This window comes from Haliotis rubra, unplaced genomic scaffold (assembly GCF_003918875.1).
Source record: "Haliotis rubra isolate DU_JTF1 unplaced genomic scaffold, ASM391887v1 Scf45, whole genome shotgun sequence".
NCBI lineage: Eukaryota > Metazoa > Mollusca > Gastropoda > Lepetellida > Haliotidae > Haliotis > Haliotis rubra.
The window spans coordinates 2605100-2627026 of record NW_025767135.1 but is presented as its reverse complement, the minus strand read 5'-3'; the positions used below and the strand labels follow the sequence as shown (position 1 = coordinate 2627026).

General features: G+C 40.5%; 3 protein-coding genes across 6 annotated transcripts; 2 read left to right on the top strand and 1 right to left on the bottom strand.

Moving 5' to 3' along the window:
* Positions 1-5571: 5571 nt before the first annotated feature.
* Positions 5572-11327, bottom strand: LOC124289787. The gene is made up of 3 exons (XM_046726449.1): positions 11170-11327; positions 8564-8808; positions 5572-6458 (listed from the first exon to the last, which is right to left on the bottom strand). Exons 1-3 carry the CDS (start codon positions 11315-11317, stop codon positions 6210-6212), a joined length of 642 nt encoding a protein of 213 aa, XP_046582405.1. The 5' UTR covers positions 11318-11327; the 3' UTR covers positions 5572-6209.
* Positions 11328-11338: 11 nt separating this feature from the next.
* Positions 11339-20693, top strand: LOC124289788 (dual specificity protein phosphatase 18-like). 4 transcript variants are annotated; one of them, XM_046726451.1, is made up of 2 exons: positions 11339-11373; positions 18346-20693. In XM_046726451.1, the coding sequence occupies exon 2, from the start codon at positions 18583-18585 to the stop codon at positions 19189-19191; it is 609 nt and encodes a 202-aa protein (XP_046582407.1). In that variant the 5' UTR covers positions 11339-11373; positions 18346-18582; the 3' UTR covers positions 19192-20693. The 4 variants fall into 4 exon arrangements, with proteins under 4 accessions (XP_046582407.1, XP_046582406.1, XP_046582408.1 ...); XM_046726450.1 differs by lacking the exon at positions 11339-11373 and adding an exon at positions 11380-11640; XM_046726452.1 differs by lacking the exon at positions 11339-11373 and adding an exon at positions 15774-16048.
* On the top strand, positions 11341-14122 carry LOC124289801 (probable serine/threonine-protein kinase DDB_G0278509). The gene is made up of 2 exons (XM_046726468.1): positions 11341-11362; positions 11862-14122. Exons 1-2 carry the CDS (start codon positions 11341-11343, stop codon positions 12842-12844), a joined length of 1005 nt encoding a protein of 334 aa, XP_046582424.1. The 3' UTR covers positions 12845-14122.
* Positions 20694-21927: the final 1234 nt, after the last annotated feature.

Here is a 21927-nt window from a genome sequence, read left to right as displayed (position 1 = left end):
TGATACATATGTGACTGGATTGATTAATACCTTGGATGTCTAGAATTGAGACAAATGTCTGGATTGATATACACGTGACTGGATTGATATACACGTAACTGGATTGACATACATGTGACTGGATTGATATATGTGACTGGATTGGTATACACATGACTGGATTGATATACACGTGACTGGATTGACATACATGTGACTGGATTGGTATACATGTGACTGGATTGGTATACATGTGACTGGATTGATATACATGTGACTGGATGATATACATGTGATTGGATTGATATATATGTGACTGGATTGACATACATGTGACTGGATTGGTATATATGTGACTGTATTGGTATACATGTGACTGGATTGATATACATGTGACTGGATTGATATACATGTGACTGGATGATATACATGTGACTGGATTGATATATATGAGACTGGATTGATATATGTGACTGTATTGGTATACATGTGACTGGATTGATATACATGTGACTGGATTGAAGTATATAAAACTGGATTGATATACTTGTGACTGGATTGATATACATGTGACTGGATTGATATACATGTGACTGGATTGGTATACATGTGACTGGATTGACATACATGTGACTGGATTGATATATATATATGTGACTGGATTGATACACTTGTGACTGGATTGATATACACGTGACTGGATTAATACATGTGACTGGAATGATATACATATTGATATAGGTGACTGGACTGACATATATATATATATGCAACTGGATTGATATATATGACTGCATACAAGTGACTGGATTGAGATACATGGGACTGGGCTGATATACACATCATTGGACTAATATATATTAGACTTGATACATATGTGACTGGATTGATTAATACATGTGACTGGATTGATATATACTAAATAGCAAAAACAACCTCACTCATTATCTGATTGCATATATCTCAACCTATCTTTTGGGGAAATTTGCCGAAATCCATTATCCAATAGAGTAAGTGAGAAGGAGAGGAAAAGAGAGAGGGAGCTAGAACATTATAAGAGAGAGAAACGTCAGCAAGAGATTCTTACAGCAGGGGAGGTAAGCATTAAAGCACCTTGGGTCTCTTCTACTCCCAGAATCCCCCTTGATCCATATTAACACCTGTAGCACACCCCAGTGAATGAAAGCCAAGCAACTAAAGGGAAGTAACTCTACTTCACCATTCACTATGTGGTGTGCCATGATGCACAATGTTAAAGAATGTCATAGTTAAACATTAAATGGCTTTCACAGATATACAAAATAAGGTGATGCAATTACAAAACATGAATGATATAAGCTGCTTGTTTACATGTATATGAGACCATATTTTTTGGTGTCAAGGCAAAACAAACAGTTTCATTCTATGATTGTTGCACCCTTCAAACTCTGGAATTGTGGACATCTGGTCATGAAGTTATTGTTGGTTCTTTTGGCAAAAGAGTGAGAATCAGTTGACATAAGATCAACAATACATTATCAACTAACTGGAAGCAGAGGAGGTAAGGAATGGGGTTATGCGTCCACCTTAAGATTATTGCTCATATAAAGTGGATTTTGGTGTGTGTGTGTGTGTGTGTGTCTTTTACTCATTCCAGTTTAATAGTGCTAGTCGAAAAAGATACCATGCCACAGTTTAACATGCATACCCCATTTGAACACAGTATACTGACTCCAAGCTGATTGTTTCATAGTGCTAGGAGCCAAAGAGAGCAACAAGAAGTACCGACTTTAATATCTTGATATGACGTCTCCAGGTGAGGTGAGGTGAGGTGAGGTGAGGTGAGGTGAGGTGAGGTGAGGTGAGGTGAGGTGAAATTGGGTTTAACGTCGTGCTTGAGAATATTTCGCTCATATGACGACGTGCATGCGTGTGTATGTGTATGTGTGGCTGCTTGTACTAGCCCAGACTTAAGCTGCTTTTATAGTGCTAGCCCACTGAGATACCATGCTGCAGTGAAGCATGAATACCCCACTCAGACACATTATACTGACTCTGAGCCGACCAGTCCTTGCTGTACCCATTAATGCCGAGCGCCAGGCAGGAACCAACAAGTACCATATTTTAATGTCTTTTGGTATGACGCGGTCGGGGATCGCTCTCGAGGACCGCCTCTCCGGGAGGACGCTCTAACCACTACACCACGGAGGTGGTCGACGTCTCCAGGGATTGCACCTTCCAGACAAATGTTTTGTCTGCTAGATCATCAGCAAGGACAGTCAGGGAGGCCTGAATAACACCGGTTTACAATAACAAAACTGCAACCTTTGTCAGGTGTCTGATGGCACTCCCCAGCTCTGATGATGTAAAGTGAAAAACATGATAGCTGATATTTGTTTTGTGGTGACATTATCCTGTAAAAGTGTTTGGTTTAACATCACCCCCAACAATATTCAACTCTATGATGACTTACAGGTCACCTTTTGATAGCTGGGGTTTGCATTAGGATAAAAGAGGCTTCATATATTGTATTGGTGTGAGGAAAAGAGCTTCGGTTACCATGGTTACAGAAAAAGAACTATGGACAAACTTTGTTCTGTGGCAGTAGATATTGTGAGGTGGTGAGGTGAGGTGAAATTGGGTTTTACGTCGTGCTTGAGAATATTTCGGTCATATGACGACGTGCATGCGTGTGTATGTGTATGTGCAGCTGCTTGCACTAGCCCAGACTTAAGCTGGTTTTATAGTGCTAGCCCACTGAGATACCATGCCGCAGTGAAGCATGAATACCCCACTCAAACACATTATACTGACTCCAAGCCGACCAGTCCTTGTTGTACCCATTAATGCCGAGCGCCAGGCAGGGACCAACAAGTACCATATTTTAACGTCTTTTGGTATGATGCGGTCGGGGATCGAACCTGCGACCTTCCGCTCTCCAGGCGGACGCTCTAACCACTACACCACGGAAGCGGTCGGTAGATATTGTCATGGGTGTGATGATTATTAGTTGCTGCAAAATCACGAAGCACCTGTACAATATCTAGTGTGCTACCACCACTGGATGCATGGTTTAGTAAACTAGAGTTACATACCTTGGCTCGGTTGAAGTAATTAAACAAGACAGGCTACATCATTCAAGACCTTTTGTGATGTAACGCTTTCTAGTAGTTGGCGTACCTTTATAAAAGCAAGTAACTTATATAACCTGACTTTCATCTTATCTACTTGTGCAGCATGGATGGAATACTTATCTGAAAAAATACTACTTTCTTACAACACTATTCTGGATTTAACAAAACCTTTGACAGTCATGAAATTCTAAATGTTTGCGAGTATACTTACTTATGTTGTTATTGGGCATTCTGCTTATTCCTGATGCCACAGATTTGACCAATCGCATTGCCTTCAGAGATCTTAAAACCTGTGTGATCAATCTGTTAGATTTCATTAATCTTGAGTTGGTATTTACAGATATCATAATTTACTTCTGTGCAAAATGTTCTTATGAAACTTGAGATTCAATGTGGATATCACCTAGCAAAATCATTTATATACACATTGAAAAGTCCATGCCATGCAGATTTCTTCTCATTGTGATGGAAGAACATATGGCCAAAGTGGGCAACCTTGTATAATACTGAGTAAACAAAAATATTATGACCAGAAATTATTGAGAATTTTAGGAATATGTTTAATTGGATTTCTAGTATAAACAACCTTGACCAGCTATCAAGTGCTTGGTTTCATTCAAGAGAGACAACTCAGTTAATCCTTTTTCATTTGTTTGTGAAGAGTTATCCCCCTTTGTTTACTTGCTAGCAGACAACATTTTGAGTGATCGTCAGTATGGATGATTTAGAGAAGTGGAAGTTGATTTTAGAGTATTATAACAAGGACATCAGATCAGCTAAAGTGATTTCAAGTAGAACAGGCATCCCTTTGTCCACTGTTTATCGTGTTTTGAAAAATATTGCAAATGGATATGGCATTGAGCACCAGGGAGGCATAGGTAGGCCCAGAAAATTGACTGTCGGTGACAGGAGGCAGCTTGGTATTCTTGTTTCTAAAAACAAACGAAGGGGTTTAGAAAACTTAAGGTTGGATATGATTGATAGAGGACTGACTGACTGCCTGAGTTTAGTTTTACGCCGCTTTTAGCAATATTCCAGCAATATCACGGCGGGGGACACCAGAAATGGGCTTAACACATTGTGCCCATGTGGGGAATCGAACCCGGGTCTTCGGCGTGACGAGCCAACGCTTTAACCACTAGGCTACCCCACTGCCCCGATTGATAGAGGAACTGTGGCTGTCTGTAAGGAGACAATAGAACTGAGCTGCATGCAATGGGTTGGCAGAAAAGTCGAGGAATTCCATCATCGATCATGAAACCTGAACAAAAGGAGCGAAGGTTGAACTGGTGCTTACAGCATAGAAATTTTAACTGGGACAATGTGATTTTCTCAGATGAAAGTTCTATGTGGCTGTTTCCTAATACACTGAAATTCTGGACCAAACAAACTGAAAAACCTTGGTATCAGCGCCCAAAGTACATGCCGAAATTTAACGTGTGGGGTGGCATATCTGGGTTAGGGGCAACGCCCCTATGTGTATTTGAAGGGAATGTGAACAGTGAGCGGTACACAGATATTCTTGAGGGACATTTACTTCCATCTGCTCACGTGTTCTATGGAAATTTTAAGGATTTTCCAGCAGGACAACGACCCAAAACATCGTTCAAAGCATTCACAGGCCTGGTTTTGGACCCAAAATATGACATTATTTGATTGGCCAAGCTATAGCCCTGACCTAAATCCAATAAAAAACTGTTTGGGGACTTATGAAGGAAAGTGTCAATAAGAAAAATCTTACAAATATTGCTGAAATGAAAGAAGAGGTGGTCCGATATTGGGACAGCATGGACCACGACTTTCTAACTTCTTTGATCAGTAGTATGCCCCGCCGCATTGAAGCCTGCATTTCTGCCCATGGTGACTTGACAAAATACTAACTGTTCACCTGTCTTTGAATCTGGAGTTATGTTCTGCTAATATTCACATTTAATACGCGAGTAATGAGTGAAAAAAAATACAAAATTACAATCTTTAAATTCTCAATAAGTTCTGGTTGTACTGTACATAAACTGGTTCCATTAAAACAGAAAAACATCGTAAATAAAGTGATAAGAAAAATCACCAGAATAAAGACAACGAATCTGAAACATAGATGATAAATTTATTGAATAATAATCGCCACAGAAGATTGTTTCATTAACAAATCACACCACAATCAAACCCTGATGATCAAAACATGATCAAAACTATTACACAAAACATGTGACCATATTTACACAAAAATCAACCTATGATCATAATCTGTGCCAGCACAGTGATATGACAGCAGGTTGATGTGTACCTCTTGCACTGACTTACATCTAGATTCATGGAATGTTTCTGCAGGTAAAATACCTGATGCTACTGACACTATAGATACAAATCCATTGCAAGGTTGACTCTAATCTTTGACAGGGCACCAAGTTTGCTCTTAAAGGGGGTCTACACTTCTTGTACTTGTCTAGACTAATGCCATTTTTCTCCGGGATACAACATGCGAGCTTTAACATGTTAACATAAATACTCCTTTTAAGATTTCAATGTTAACATGGGCACCCTGTTTAAGATTTCAAGATTACCATGGAAAACCCCCTTTAAGATTTCAATATTAACATCCCCTGTTAACATTTGAATGTTACCTTTTTAACACTTATTATTTCAGTCTAGATTGAAAGTGTTGATAGATGTTTGTCACCTAAAGAAACCTACAAGAACAGGCATGGGGCTGGCAAAAATATCTCCCATTTTATCTTCCATCTATGGAATGTCTGCTCAGCTAAGGGACACAACTCTTCATACGACTGGGCAACCAGTGTCTGTTTAGCCTAGAATGGACACTGCATAATGTAAACAAAACAATATAATCATGGTATACCTGTCACATATATGTACTCTACCTGTTTGACCTATGAGATTCTAAAATCACCAAATACAGCAACAATGTTTTTTAGATTGTTTCTTCCCTCTTGTTCCGGGAAATCCCTTCTACCGAATAATGATCAGTGATCCAACTGTTCATTTGTACTTTCTCAAAGAAGTCATGACAACGTCATGTCACATCTTTGCATCAAACTCATCATTGAAAATCTCCACATACCGACATACGTTAAGATGATGCCTGTCTTCTTTCCAGCCTTACGTCTTGTGCTCACTATTATCTTGTTCACTGTCTACATAAGAAGCTCCTGAACAATCTTCTTTTCTTGAAATGCTCAATGTCTCTGCATCTGCAACATCAGTTTTCATGGGAACAGGTTCTGAGACTATTTCTTCTTTAGTCTTTGACCCAGTCTTCAATATTACCATGGCAGCAGCGGCACCGTTCCCTGCTGCCAGTTCCTCAAGTTCCTGCTCCTCTGCAATTCTGATTGCTAAGGCATCATCCTGGAGAAGAAGCATACATGAAAAAGATAGCTTATAAACAATCTTTGAGTGAGTGAGTGAGTTTCGCTTTTACCGCGCACTCAGCAATATTCAAGCTATATGATGGTGATTTATAAACAATCAAGTGTGGACCAGACAATCCAGTGATTAACACCATGAGCATTGATCTGCCCAATTGGCATTCGATGACATGTGTCAACCAAGTCAGTGAGCCTAACCCCCCGAACCTGTAAGTGTAAGTTGCCTCTCAAACATGTATGGGTTGCTGAAGATCGATTCTGGTCTGTTGATTAGTGTTGGGAATTGGTCAAAATCTTATAATTGATGATTGGTTCATTACAACCGTTCAATCATCGAAAAAAATTGGTTAGCGTCATTAATGAAATTTGTTAATGCCCATAAAAATAAGGAAAAAAACATGTAGTTCTTTTGGGGTTTTTTGGCAAAATTTCACATCTTTAAAGGATGACTAGTATGTTAGGAACATAAATTTCTTGGAGTCTTTAAGATAAATTCAATCATGACTTGAAACGAGCTTGTAGTGCTTACGAAATGTAACAGACAAAACCAACCTTGTGAAAAATATTGTTTATGAAAACAAGTGTTCCAGAATTGTTTGTGTTCGATTATGAGAAAACATGATCGATTGCTTAGTCGTTTAGTCACTGCGACCAACCTAAGATTATTTCAATTAATCGGACCACCACTACTGTTGATAAAGGTAAGTCCCCCTGCAGGCTCTACCGACAGGCTGTACTATATACTGTCATCATCATAACCAACAACATAACAACATGGTACAACATAACTAAGAAGCTACACTGAAAAATGAAAAGGCATAAATATGACGCACTAAAGCACTGCTATGAGAACGGAATATCAACACATGCACACAAAAAATGATATTGTCCCATTTTAAACTAGTAGTGTTCCTGTAACATGTTGAAGTCCATCCCAGTCTAAGTCAACTTAGGCTCAGTATTATTTGTTACACTGCTATACTGAGTCTACCAAAACCTAGTAGAAGGTCGCGTCAGCTAACCTTTTGGACTGACCAATCAGAACACAGCTTACCAAATCGCGAAAGTTAACATTTGCACATACCGTTTGAACCTTTACCTCAAAACTCAAACGTTTCCAAATGCTATTTTCCGCACGATCGCTTCCGAGTGATACACGCAATGAGTAAACAGTCACTGAAAATAATGTTTTTGTCAATATTCAAGGATGTCATCTTGCAAAAATATAAGCAAATAGTAACCATGTCATTAGAAACCCATAAGCATATATACTGCAGGTCAAATATCTGTGTTTTATGCGGATTTTCGTTTCGTTGATAGATCAGTGTCAGCGACCAGAGAGAAAAAATCCCAAAACCGTTTTGTGAGTCCCGCCGAACCCTAACAAGCAGTCGTTGTCTGATTGGTTAAATCCGTTCGGCTGTGTCGCGTTTGATTGGACGGTCATAGGTCGCTCAAAGGATAGCTGACGCGACCTTCTACTAGGTTTTGTTAGACTCAGTATAGCAGTGTAACGAATAATACTGAGCGTAAGTTTACTTAGACTGAAACCCATCCCTATTTTATATGCGTTTCTCATCTCTCATCTCAATCAGCTGAGAGCGGTTGGGCATAAAAAATAGGAATACAAATATAAAAACAACATATTTTTCAATCATTGTGTAAATTACTTAAAGAAATTTAGATAAGTTAATCCAATGTTGGCCATCTACCAACTGAAGGTCCTGTAAGCATTTTGGGTGCAATACTGACATAAATAAGAAATCCTTGCATTTCATCTGCTGTAAAACATCACTGATGATGAGTGAGTGACTGACTGTAGTTTTACACCGCACTCAGCAATATTCCAGCTATATGGCAGCGGTCTGTAAATAGTTGAGTCTGGACCAGACAACCCAGTGATCAACAGCATGAGCATTGATCTGCGCAATTGGGAACCGATGACAACCAAGTCAGCGAGCCTGACCACCCGATCCTGTTAGTCGCCTATTACGACAAGCATGGGTTACTGAAGGCACATTCTAACCCGGACCTTCACAGGTCTATTTGTGTTTGTGTCAAAGGTTCACTGATGATGAGACCAACCTGCAACAATACAACCAGTTCATCTCCAGTGACAGCCTGTTTCTCGGGGTAGAGACGACGCTGGATGTATGATGATGATGATGTTGCTTCTCCTCCACTGGATAAGTTGACAGCTTGTGTCTGACTTGACTCCTCCTTCAGGAAACGTTCCATTTGATCATTCCGCAATTTTGACAGGGATTGGACAATATCATGGGATGAAGGTTCACGACGTGAACGTCCCTTCAGCCTGTTCAGTTTTTTTTCTGAAATAATTAGTGATGGTATCAAACATGGTATCACACTGAAAAACTGACTGACTTTGAACTATTATCTACATCTTTATGCTTGTTTAGATCTTGTTTCATGCCACATTCAGCAAAAATCAGACTATAAGACACATGTTAGAAGACAGTAAATAATCTAGCAGGGCTCCAGATTATCTTTCATGATCAGGAGTACGTACTCCTTATTTTTTTCAATATAGGAGTACTGGAAAACAGTAAGAATACATTTAGAGTACTGAATGGAATTTAATGGAGTATCAGTAATCTTGTGTTTCGTTTCATATATGCACCACAACATTGCTACTCTTGTGTTAACAGGTCAATAAACAATAAAACAATACTTTTTCAGATAAATACGTCTGTAAATGATTCTAAGACCGTACACCATTGCTGTGGTGCGTATCTGCTACGCTTTCTAAATTATTTCCTACCATATCTTGCATATGTTTTATCCGTACATACACCGATACGGCCCTTATCTGGAGCCCCGATCTAGTATGGATCAGACAAAACAGTAATATGTCGTTAACTTTGCTTAAAATTGTGCCATAGATTGAGCAAATCAAAAGTTGTCTGAAGGAGAATTCCACTTCATTGCTGTAAACAAAAGTTTTCAGTTTATGAGAGCGACAACAATCTCCCTCTGGTTGCCAAAAAGTGAGCATGTAGGAGTATATATGTACAAATATATGACTTAGTTTCAGCATCTTCAAATTACTCTTGATAGTTGAGGCAGTCAGTGTAGAGACCTTGTGTTATGTCGTGTAGAATATATCTTGTGTATACAGCTACACCCTAGTGGGTTGCAGTAAAACAAAAGCTAATAAACAAACTGAAAATTTGATTGTGTGAGAGAAAAAGATGGATTTATTTTGTTAAGTTTGGTTTATTTATTTTTGTTAAGGAATACATTGTATTTATTTGGTAATTCTTGAATTGTGTTGTCATTTCACAGAAAACTCTTGGTTATGCCTAATCTAATAACTGCCTTCAACCGCCATAGAGCTATAAATAAGGTTTATAGAATGGTTCCTGTTTCTAAACATTTCATCAAAAGATCTACAAAAAATTACACAACGCAAAGCCCATTACAGAGACCGTATAAAATCATAGAACCTTTTTATTGTATAAACCTTACTGTCACTCGGCGAGCTGCCTCGACGGGGGTGCCTAGTTATTAGTATTACACACGTACCCTCGCGTCATGGGTTTCCGTGGTATAAAGAAATTTACGACTATGAATATGATCGCTCATATTGCCAAGTCATATAAACATAACATAGTGTTAGACGACATACCTTTGTATCACTTAATGTCAATAAAACACTTTTGTCATTCCAAAGTTCATAGTTGTCCGTAATGGACGACAGGCGGCCATTGTGCCCAAAATCTGGTGACGTCATATGTTTCCGTGGTATTTCCTACAGATCAAATAACGGGCGCACAGCACATGTCACAATCTCACACGTTGTCAACAGCCAATCCGGGCGTGTCAATGTAGGTTTACAGTAATAACGAAGTTGATAAATTGTAATACAGTGAACGATTTTGTAGAATTAACACAATAGTCACATTTCTTCAGCATAAATTTCCAGTTCATAAAATATGTAGAGTTGATCAGCGGGATACGTGAAATGAAAAGTGAAACAACAACTTAAGAGAAGACCCTATTGGGATTCATAGTTTAAATAATAGAGTTGGGATTCCCCCTTAAGTCACGTGATTGTTTTTATTGATGACATCGGCTAGCAGACGGGCGATGTTTGGAAAACTTTGAAGCTGAATAAGTTTATAGAAATGTTTGTAAAGATCACACAAAAGTGAATTACGTGCTAGACATAAAGTTGCATTAGTTTTTAATAGTAGATGACTGTACGTACGCAAATTGATGAAAGTCTGAATATTTTTTGCTCAGAGCCGTGCCGATCAACTGATGAACGTAAACAATCGATAGGTGGCGCGATTTGGTGAGTGGCTCGTGAGAAATTATGTCATTAGAAAATACCAAGGAAACGTAAATACCACCAGAGACCATATTATCTATTATATGGTCTCTGGTACCACGGAATCATATGACGGCATTGGTATTTGAACTTGAAGCCAGTGCAGAATACATTCACCACTATTTACAAGCAGGGATCAGATTGCCAACTATGGAGTTACCTACCTATATCTTAACACAACTAACACAACTAACAATTAGCATCAAAGATGAAAACAAGATCAGCAAAAATCATGGTAAGACCATATTTACTAATTTAGTTCGGAAAATGACCACGCCCCCTGGTTCTCATTCCCGAACACCAGAGGGAGTATCTTAAACATCAGAGTTATGCATACCTAAGGATTCGATATAGCGGTCAGAACTGATAAGTTGATGTAAAGGGTCCGTGGGACAGGGCAATACAGTCACATTAGACGGGGACTGGGGTGCCCACGGGTCATTCATTGCTGGGACCTGTGGCTGTTCGATATCTTCTGCCGCCATGTTGGAGGAAGTATTATTTGCGCATGCGCGGGTTCAAACACGGAAGTAAACAGGAAGTAAGTAATTTGAGGTTACTAAGGTACTAAATATAACAAAATTATTAATAGACAACGTTATAACTGCCACATCACACAGGAAAAGTGTGTCATATTATAAAGAGTCAGATTCTATTAAGGTTTGGGGCACTGACAATTCATACAAATGACGACACTTGTTGAGCCTTGCTTGACATGAAATAAGGCTGTGTACACCAGGCCAAGGACTGGATGTGGAGTCCTCATGTTTAGTCTGACAGACATTTGTGGAAACTAAGCCTACAAGAGGTGAGTGAATTGTTCAGAACCTGTCTCTGCAAATAACTGTGACGGCGAGTAGTCGTTCATGTGTGAGGGGAAGTATAGTATCTATAGTGTCCGTAATGTTTAAACGCGCTAAACGATGCCTCAAATGTACTTGCCCATTTCTGCCGATCGCTAGAGAAGAAGACGATGGCGATGCAGTTTCAGACGCCCAAGAAAACCATGAAAAGGCTGACAATCATGAGAAAACCCACCAAAGAGCAAGATCACTTTTGTTGAAGTTATAAACCACTGCCAGAAAAGTGTCGATTCCAGTGTATCATCAGATAAGGATTTCAAAGAAGCGTCAGATTCCAGTGTGTCATCAGAAAAGGATTGCGAAGAAGCGTCCGATTCCAGTGTGTCATCAGAAAAGGATTTAGAAGAAGCTTCAGATTCCAGTGTGTCATCAGAAAAGGATTGCGAAGAAGCGTCAGATTCCGGTGTGTCAACAGATAAGGATTTTGAAGAAGCATTAGTACAACACAGGAATCCACAATCAGCTATTGAAATAATCTTGACAGACTCTTTAGTGGAACACATTCCTCTTACAATCGGCAACTTTTATAACCTGACTACGCTTCGTTTACAGGAGAATAAACTGAGAGAAATCCCATGGTCACTGGTGTACCTGCGACATCTCGAATTGTGTGATTTATCATCAAACTGTTTGTCAGAAATATCTCCAATTATGGGATATATACCCTCTTTAAGGAAACTATACCTTCAACACAACGCACTTACATACCTACCAACAAGCCTCCTATGGCTGTCAAATCTACAAGTACTAGATGTTGCTGGAAACTGCAATCTTGCATCGCCACCTTTATCTATGTGCATTGAGGGAAAGGAAGCCATTTTCTCAGCTTTAAACAAACGCAACAATCGTGTAGATATGTATTCGGATGTTACCCCATGGTATGATGAAGGTAAACTTCAGTTTCAAAGCCTGGATCATGTCAAATCTGCGAGCAGCTTAATGCAGATAGCAGTCGACTGCATCCTTGAGTTTAGGCTGAATTATCTATCACAAATACATGTGCCTCCAACCCTTAAGAACTTCCTCTTGAGAACGGAACAATCCAGCAACAAACAGTCCCATATATCGAAGTGCAGAACTTGTGGAGGCTTCTTCTCCACTGAGCACAGCTTCAAGAACCATCATTGTAAACGAATTCTTATCAATTGAATCTAGTTGTGAGGAACTAATTTCTTCTGTAATTCAATATAGTTTGTTGCAGTGGTTTTCAGACCAAATACTTTATTACCTACATCATGTGCCTGATTAACATCTCATCTAGGGATGGGATGTGTCAAAAAACCACTGCCCGTGTAACGGACTTTCTATCACCCAACCCTACCATCTACCATCTGTAGGTCTCAATCGTTGGGTATGAAATCACCAATTAAGAACTTTTCTTACTGTTACCCTCACCGCTTCCAACTCACACAGATTTTGAGCAAGTGGTATACGTGCTCGATAAAGTCGCAAATGTGCTCCAGAGGATACAAGTCTGGACACATGGTGGGGCACAGAAGGTGAGTCACTGCATTTTTCTGAATGAAAGCTGCATGAGAAGTAGCAAGAGGATGATCACCAAAATGTGGGACAACAACTGGATGCAGCACTGCCTTGATATACTGATTGCCTGTCAAATTCCCACATATTGTCTACAAGTCAAGTTTACAGTCATGAGAGACACATCCCAACACCATGACAGAACTTCCACCAAAGGCAACAGTTGGTTGAATGTTTTTTTGCTGCAAATGCTTTATTTTGCTATCTTCAAAATCTTAAGCATTCATCAGTTACATAAAGAAGGAGTCGGCTGTCATCAGACCATAATATCTTTTGCCAAGTCCTCAGATTCAAGCGTTGCGGTGGTAAACACCGAGCCAAACATGCTTGTTGGTGATGATCGCTCAGTAGAGGGTGTTTGATGACCTTTCTAGCCTTGTACCCAGCGCTCCTTAGACGATTCCAGACTTTTCTCGTACATGCCCTGCAAAATGGTAACCAGTGGTGCTTCAGAACAGTGCTTGTGGTGAATGGTTGTCATCAAATGAGATTCGATAGAGCCCTGTCTTCACGATCTGATGTCACCCTGGGACCTGAACGTGGGCAATCCTTCAACTCCCGGTTTCCCTGTATTTTCTGACCAAACGACAGACACTGTGCACTGGGCATTCATTTCCCAACCAGTTGCTTTAAAGGACATACCGGAGTTATGCATACCAATAATGTGTCATCTCTTTCCATCTGATAATCTTCTTCATACCATAGTGGCAGAAAATGATTGAACATTGTAGCCAATGCAGAATAAATACCAGACATCGGGCACATGTACTGTTTCTGGACAGGCTTTACAGGGTGTGTTTGAGAGACACTTTCCACCAATTACAAAAATATTTCTTAAATGAACATTATTTTATAGTATATTTATATAACGCACATATCCCCGCAACTGGTGCATGCTCAAGGCGCTCGTATTTTTCCCTCGATCATTGGATGTCAATCTCAACCGCACATCGTATTATCAATCTCAACTCCCTGGGGAGTATACAACTCTTGCTGCCACTAGGCGCACAGAGTTATTGTGGCTTGCTCATCCTAACGAGATACCCATTCACAGTTGGGTGGACTGGGACACATAGTCACAGTACTTTGTCCAAGTTTACTGCACGTTGTACCCGCAACTAGGTGTTTGCATGGCTGAAGGGAATCATGGCAGTACAAATAGGCTTTTTCTCACAACTAACTGCAACAGTTATCGCCATTTCCATTTCTGGTGTCCCCCACCGTGATATTGCTGGAATATTGCTAAAAATGGTGTAAAACCATACTCAGTCACTAAGTCAGTATCGCTATTTCAGAATTTCTCATGTCATTCGTGAAATAATTATATTTATATCATAAAGTAACCTCCAATAATTGATTGTGTGACTAGTTGAGTATTTGTTTTACAGTAGATTGATAGGGAATGAAACAATTAATGATTTTCGTGAACTTGAACTTGCTATTACATAGAGCGTATGACATCCCTCCGAAGAAGTTAAAAAAGATTTATTGGGTTCATTTTCTTTCATGTTACTTAAGAAGAATTTTCTTTTTCTGTCCTTTATTGTTGTCAAATACCGTGGAAAAATACTGGAAATTTAAATGACCAGACCTGCGCACGTGTGATACTGATGTATTGGCGATAACTGTTCTGCAGCCAGTATAGATTAATATTTATGATTAAATTTCACACCACACTATAAAATACATGTAATATAATGATTGGCAACTATCCAATTGTTTAATGAAGTTACAACTGTGTATGCAATGTTCTATATACATTTTGACAATCTTGATAAGGAATATATAGAGAATACTACACAAGGTCTCATTACATACGGAATTATAGGAAACGAGTGTCCTTCTTATGGTATCTGACCGAGCGAAAACGAGGTCAGATATCACAGGAAGGTCACGAGTTTTGTATAATTCGTATGTAATGAGACCGAGTGTGGTATTTTATTTATTACCTACGTCTTACATGCATTAAATTGACAAAATAGCGTATTTTTGTTATGTTTTTGGTTTCAAACCAAAACCGGTTTCATAAAGAGGTTGCGGAAGAGTTTTGTACTGTAGTACAATATTTGCATTACGTCACACTGTAATGACGTCACTGCCTTGGTAACCGACGTCACAATGCATGTCAGTTGTCATCGCCTCGTACAGCCTCCTACAGTAAACTACTCCGTAGCACCTCGTTTCTTGGTTTCCAGTTGCTTCATTCGGCTAACATCACTGGTGGAAACATTGCGTTTATGTTTTTCGACAGATATAATGTCTCAGTTCGACTCACAATTAAACAGCGACACGGCAACGTTCGCAATGTTTACATTCCCACAATGCATTTAAGTTGTAGAATGAATGAATTCACGTGTTTGTTATGAATGAAAACATAGTTATGTCAGAATGTGACCTAACTGAGAGGTCATTGGTTATCCAATCAAATCGTTAGAATCTCAGGTCAAGTCGTTACGACACAGGTCAACGCCATACGACACTCGTGTGACGTACGAGATTAGTATGCAACTACCCATACGTTGACCACGTGGGTAATAAAATACATTTTCTTATATAGGGTACTCAATATTACACATGATTATGCAAATATAATTTGTGATAGATTTTTATGCATTTAAGTTGTTCTTCCAAATGCATTTGTAATAAACCAGGAAAGGAAATTTGAGTTCTGTGGATATTTTATTTTCCTCCATAACGTCATGCCACAAATGATGATGGGTATGGTCAAAGGGAGATAATCCATCAACACACACAGTTCGTGCTGCCACCAACTGAGTGAAATTGGAAGGGAGACTTTGTTGACGTGCAAGCAAGGTAATGTACGTAATGTGCCGAGTTGTCGACCAACAGCAGCTACTGGAGCTCAAGAATGAGAAGTGTTAATCGCTTCTGGTTTAGTTGACGTGTAAAACTTTGCCTTGATAGACATTGCCACAGCACTGCACAGGAAGTGGTCGCACCACCGGTATGTAAAGAGTCAGACGGGCATTTAGAGTGAATTAAAACTTGGAACGATAACACTGCCTATTCCAACAGGAATAGTGACCTAAACATTGTTGGTGTAGCACTCAGTGTCGCTGGTGAACTGCAAAACTGAAATTGATGTCCCACAACCTGAGTTACTTCCCTTTATGTTGTTTCAAACAAATACCTTTTTTTTGCGAAACAAGTTTGCAATAAAATAGTTTATATTAACGTATAGATATAAGCAGGACATAAAACGACGAGCGACGACGAAACGTTGAGTTCCTGGGCCTGTACACAGTTAATGTTCGGCGAATATTGGGTGAAGCGCACGTAAAATATGTCAACTTTGTTTCACTGGCTTACATTAGTTTGTCGGTAGACCTCACTGATTTCATATCAAAGCGGTTGTCAGGCAGGCATCCATGACGCTTACAAACAGTTGTGGGCGTTGTACGACCACAGAGATACACAAGACGGTAATGTTTCCCTTATCACAAAACAAGTATTTAAAAGGGTTTTAGATATATATGTGTTGTTTTCATTGAGTCAATATTATTCAATGCATTTGGATCATATTCATAACTGGAGACAACTATTAAAATGCCAAGGATGTTCCTGTTCATAAGAGTGAGTGGGTTTAGTTTTACGCCGCTTTTAGCAATATTCCAGCAATATCACGGCGGAGACACCAGAAATGGGCTTCACACATTGTGCACATTAGGGGAATCGAACCGGGGTCTTCGGTGTGACGAACAAACGCCTTAACCACTAGGCTACCCCACCGCCCCTGTACAGAGGACCGGTTGCTATGACATAAGCTGTAAACTTTGCAGTATACACTGCGTTTTGGGGGCGGTGGGGTAGCCTAGTGGTTAAAGCGTTGGCTCGTCACGCCGAAGACCCGGGTTCGATTCCCCACATGGGCACAATGTGTTAAGCCCATTTCTGGTGTCCCCCGCCGTGATATTGCTGGAATATTGCTAAAAGCGGCGTAAAACTAAACTCAGTCAGTCAGCACTGCGTTTTTACGGTTTTTACCTCAACATAAATCAACTGTTAATCTCTTCTCAACCTTGAAACAATGCAACTAATAACTTACTCTTGTCTTGGTAATCAGCTTTCATCAATATCTATGTTCTGTCTTATTGTGGTGTGGCACTGATCCCACATAATAACCGCTTGGATCCATAATTCCAGCACAGACGTCTTGTGCATTAACCAGCCTTTCATCCTTGACCTAAAATGCCACTGTACTTTTGATACCGTGAAAATATGCGGTTGTTTGAGAATGTGGTATTTTAATACCTTCACGAAAATAGGAATGTGCTTATCATATAAGCCATATGAGATAGGGATCATTTACGTTTGGACATACGACCATCTGAATAAATATTTCATGAAGGAGATGAGATATCTTTAAGTCGATTCTTACTAATGTTGATTGAAAGATCAGATAACAGAGTGGTGGCTCCATCAATAACAAACCTACCCGTCGAGATTCCGGAATTTGTAAAGTCCCAGGAATCTATGTTGGTTCTAAGGATCGACCAAATGGATCGGTTGTCCGGCTCGGTGACGTTTCTAATGCATGTCGTCGTATTCCGATTGCGTTCCTCGGTGCCCATGACGTCATTTACTCGCTTTTCCGGTCGACCCGATTATTTAATGTTTGCCGTCATATAGGTGGAAAAGTGGTGAGTGCGGCGCAAAACAATATGTCTGTTTTGTTTGTTTGTTTGTTGTGTTACGCCGCACTAAGTGTCCACCCCTATGGCGACGGTCCGTAAACAATCGACTCTGGACCAGTCGGCCCAGAAACATCGATCTACTCGATCTGGTTATACCACATGCATCAACCAAGTCAGCGAGCATGATCACCCGATCCCGTTAGTCTCCCTTAAGACAAGCATTGGTTTTTAAAGACCAGTTCGAACCCGGATCTTCACAGGTCAATTAAGAAGAAAATTCATAGTAGTACCACCCTTCACCAAGTTAGCATTTGTGATAAGCAATGAATAAGTTCTGTTGACTCTTAGTATTGATAATACAAGAATCATAAACCTAAAGAAATATTTTTGCATATATTTGTCCCTTTCAGTGACGTATTATGGCATTCTACATTGATCTACATATCTCTATTTTAGGACTGACGTCCCATCACTGTCAACAGCAGCAACGGAAGTAGGCCATTTTGATGACAAAGGTCATACAGAAACATCACAGATGTGTCGAAGTTGGGGATCTCCGAACTCCGATTAAGATTCTGTCACCTCTGTAATATTTTCACTGAAAAAAAGCTACCTCACCCTCCTGTCACCCCACCAGCATTGACACTGGCGTCTCTCGCGGATCATATTAAGACTGTCCTAAGGCCACCCACCATGCGTTATTTTTCCAACCAGGTAGCGGCGATCACAAAACACGTGTATCTTAGCAGCGTGGGCGGGGTCACACAGGAGAGGTCACTGGATGAGCATGGCATCACCCACATCCTGAACGTTGCCATGGAGCTCAAGGACCTGAAGTATCCACGGGAAGACCTGAAGGTCAAGCGTGTGTCCTTGAGGGACGCCGTCAGCGAGAACATCCTTCCACATCTGGAGTATCTGGTCGACCATGTGCACGAGGTGGCGTGCCAAGGAGGAAGGGTGGCCGTTCACTGCATCGCTGGAGTTAGTCGCTCCGCAACCGTGTGCATCGCCTACCTCGTCAAGCATCACCACATGACACTGAAACAGGCTTATCAGAAAGTGTACAAGGCAAGGGAGGTAATTTACCCCAATAATAGTTTCTGGGCAAGTCTGGTGGCGTTCGAGAAGCAGTATCAGGACCACAACACAGTGGAGATGCTGCCCTACATCTGCGGGATGGTACCCTCCGTGTACCAGAGGGATACCGAGATAAGGATCCGGCATGGCTGGATGGGGCCGCTTTGCGTTATGTGGGTGTTTCACATGGTGCTTACGTTGTTGCAGGTATATTTTGCTTGATGGTGCCACATTCCATGTCGCAGACTGGGGAGAAGTGTCCTAGCTAACGTTGCTCAGGGTAAGGAAATCTATGAAACTTGGGTGCAGGAATTCTCCAGAAAAGAACTCAGAATTGAATTAACGTTTGACGTCATTTTGGATGTGACCACTCTTCAGGGAGCACACAGACTCGTGTCAATGGTGGTAAAAGGTGTTTATGAAATAGAACAAGGCCGCTGGCCGATCGCTGGTGACATAGTCACAATCTAACAACTGTGATCTGAAATCACATGATCTGAAATCATACATCCATGATCTGAATCAGGAGCGTTCACTGACTGGATTCTTAAAGCCTTGACGTGAGGAGAGATTATACTCATTGGTTGAAGACACGTTGTATTGGAAAAAGGATCAGAAATGGTTTCACTGACTAGATTCTTGAAGCCTTGGCGCAAGGAGAGTTTATGCCCATTGGTTGAAGACACGTTGTGTTGGTTAATAGCTCAGGAATATTTTCACTGACTGGATTCTTGGCGTGAGGAGAGTTCATAAGCATTGGTTGGAGACACGTATTTGTAAATAGCTCAGGGATGTTCACTGACTGGATTCGTGAAGCCTTGACACGAGGAGACTTTATACACATTGGTGGAACATACGTTATATTGGTTAATAGCTCAGGAATGGTTTCAATGACTGAATTCTTAGGGCTTTGGCATGAGGAGAGTTTACACAGATTGGTTGAAGACACGTTGTATTGGTTAATAGCTCAGGAATCTGTATGGTGACATATGAAGCTATCACGTGACAAACGAAGTTTGACACAAATCGATTGAAGATTCATGAATGGCAAAATTTACTACCTCAAGACAAAGCAGTAACAGAGCAATGCATGTATGTTGAAGATGTTTCTAAGGTTATGAACACTTGCACGTTCGTGATTGAATATATGTTTCTTATGTGCTCTGACTGAAAATGGCATTAGCGTGAAAGTGTTAAACTGGAGTTGTTTAACTGAGTGAATTTTGAGATACATATTATTGATAGGGCTCTCTATTTCAGGTCTTAATCTTGACGTATTTATCTCCGTCCCAAGGAACTGCATATACCTGTACCTGAAGTTCTGACTGTGTAACTTGTCGATCAAACTTTTTTCTGTTTAATGGAATTTGCTTATTATACATATGTGCACGTGCGTGTGTGTGTGCGTGCGTGCGTGCGTTCGTGCGTGCATATACATACAAATACATAGAGCTCCTACACAGTGTTAAGTTGGTTAGTCACCATGATCAGTGACTAGTTGTGTTTTTTTCAATGTGATCTTGTCGAGTCCCGACTATGTTTATTTTCTATCTTCATCTCGGGTATGAAATCTCAAAGTATTTATGTTTACTTTTGACCGCACAGACCTGCGTGATATTGACATGTTTGTGTCCTATCAGCCAACATGTATTATTCTTGTATAGTAAAAGTGGTTTACGTGATATGATGTCTAGTCTCACCAATAAAGAAATATATCATTATTATTCTTCTTTCTAACGTCGTTTAGTGAGTGAGTGACCTTAGTTTTACGCCGCTTTTAGCAATATTCCAGCAATATCATGGCGGGGACACCAGAACTGGGCTTCACACAATGTACCCATGTTGGGAATCGAACCCGGGTCTTCGGCGTGACGAGCGAACGCTTTGACCACTAGGCTACCCCACAGCCCCTAGCACCATTTAAGATAATCTGAACCCCTTTATGTTTCAACACGTAACGTCCAGCTACAACGCGCAGCATATAGCTACAAACCCGTAACATGCAGCTACAACGAATAACATCCATCTACAAATGCAGCTATAAATCGTAACATCCAACATGCAGGTGTAACCATTTACACTATTAGTCGGACGTTATGTATGCTTTCCAGTTTGCCTGGTGAAAGGTTCAACAGTACATTTTTGTCAGCGTTTGTATATAATAAATAATTTGCGTGAATATAAAATAAATCCTGTTTCTGAACGTCTGTGAAACAGAGTTTGTGACAAAACACCGCGAGCTACATCACTGTTACAACCCGGCCGCCTCCGTGGTGTAGTGATTGGAGCGTCCGCCCGGAGAGCGGAAGGTCGCGGGTTCGATCCCCGACCGCGTCATACCAAAAGACGTTAAAATATGGTACTTGTTGGTCCCTGCCTGGCGCTCGGCATTAATGGGTACAAGAAGGACTGGTCGGCTCTGAGTCAGTATAATGTGTCTGAGTGGGGTATTCATGCTTCACTGCGGCGTGGTATCTCAGTGGGCTAGCACTATAAAACCAGCTTAAGTCTGGGCTAGTACAAGCAGCCGCACATACACATACACACGCATGCACGTCGTCATATGAGCGAAATATTCTCAAGCACGACGTTAAACCCAATTTCAACCTCACCTCACCTCACCTCACCTCACCTGACCTCACCTCACCTCACCTCACCTCACCTCACCTCACCAATCCTCACCTCACCTCACCTCACCAATCCAATCCAATCCAATCAAATCCAATCCAATGCAGGTATAAATCGTAACATCCAGCGTCAACACCCAACATGCAGGTGTAACCATTTATACTATTAGTTCGGACCTTATGTATGTTTTCCAGTTTGCCTGGTGAAAAGTTCAACAGTACATTTTTGTCAGCGTTTGTATATAATAAATAATTTGCGTGAATATAAAAAAAATCCTGTCACCGAACGTCTGTGAAAACAGAGTTTCTGATAAAAAAACCGAGCTACATC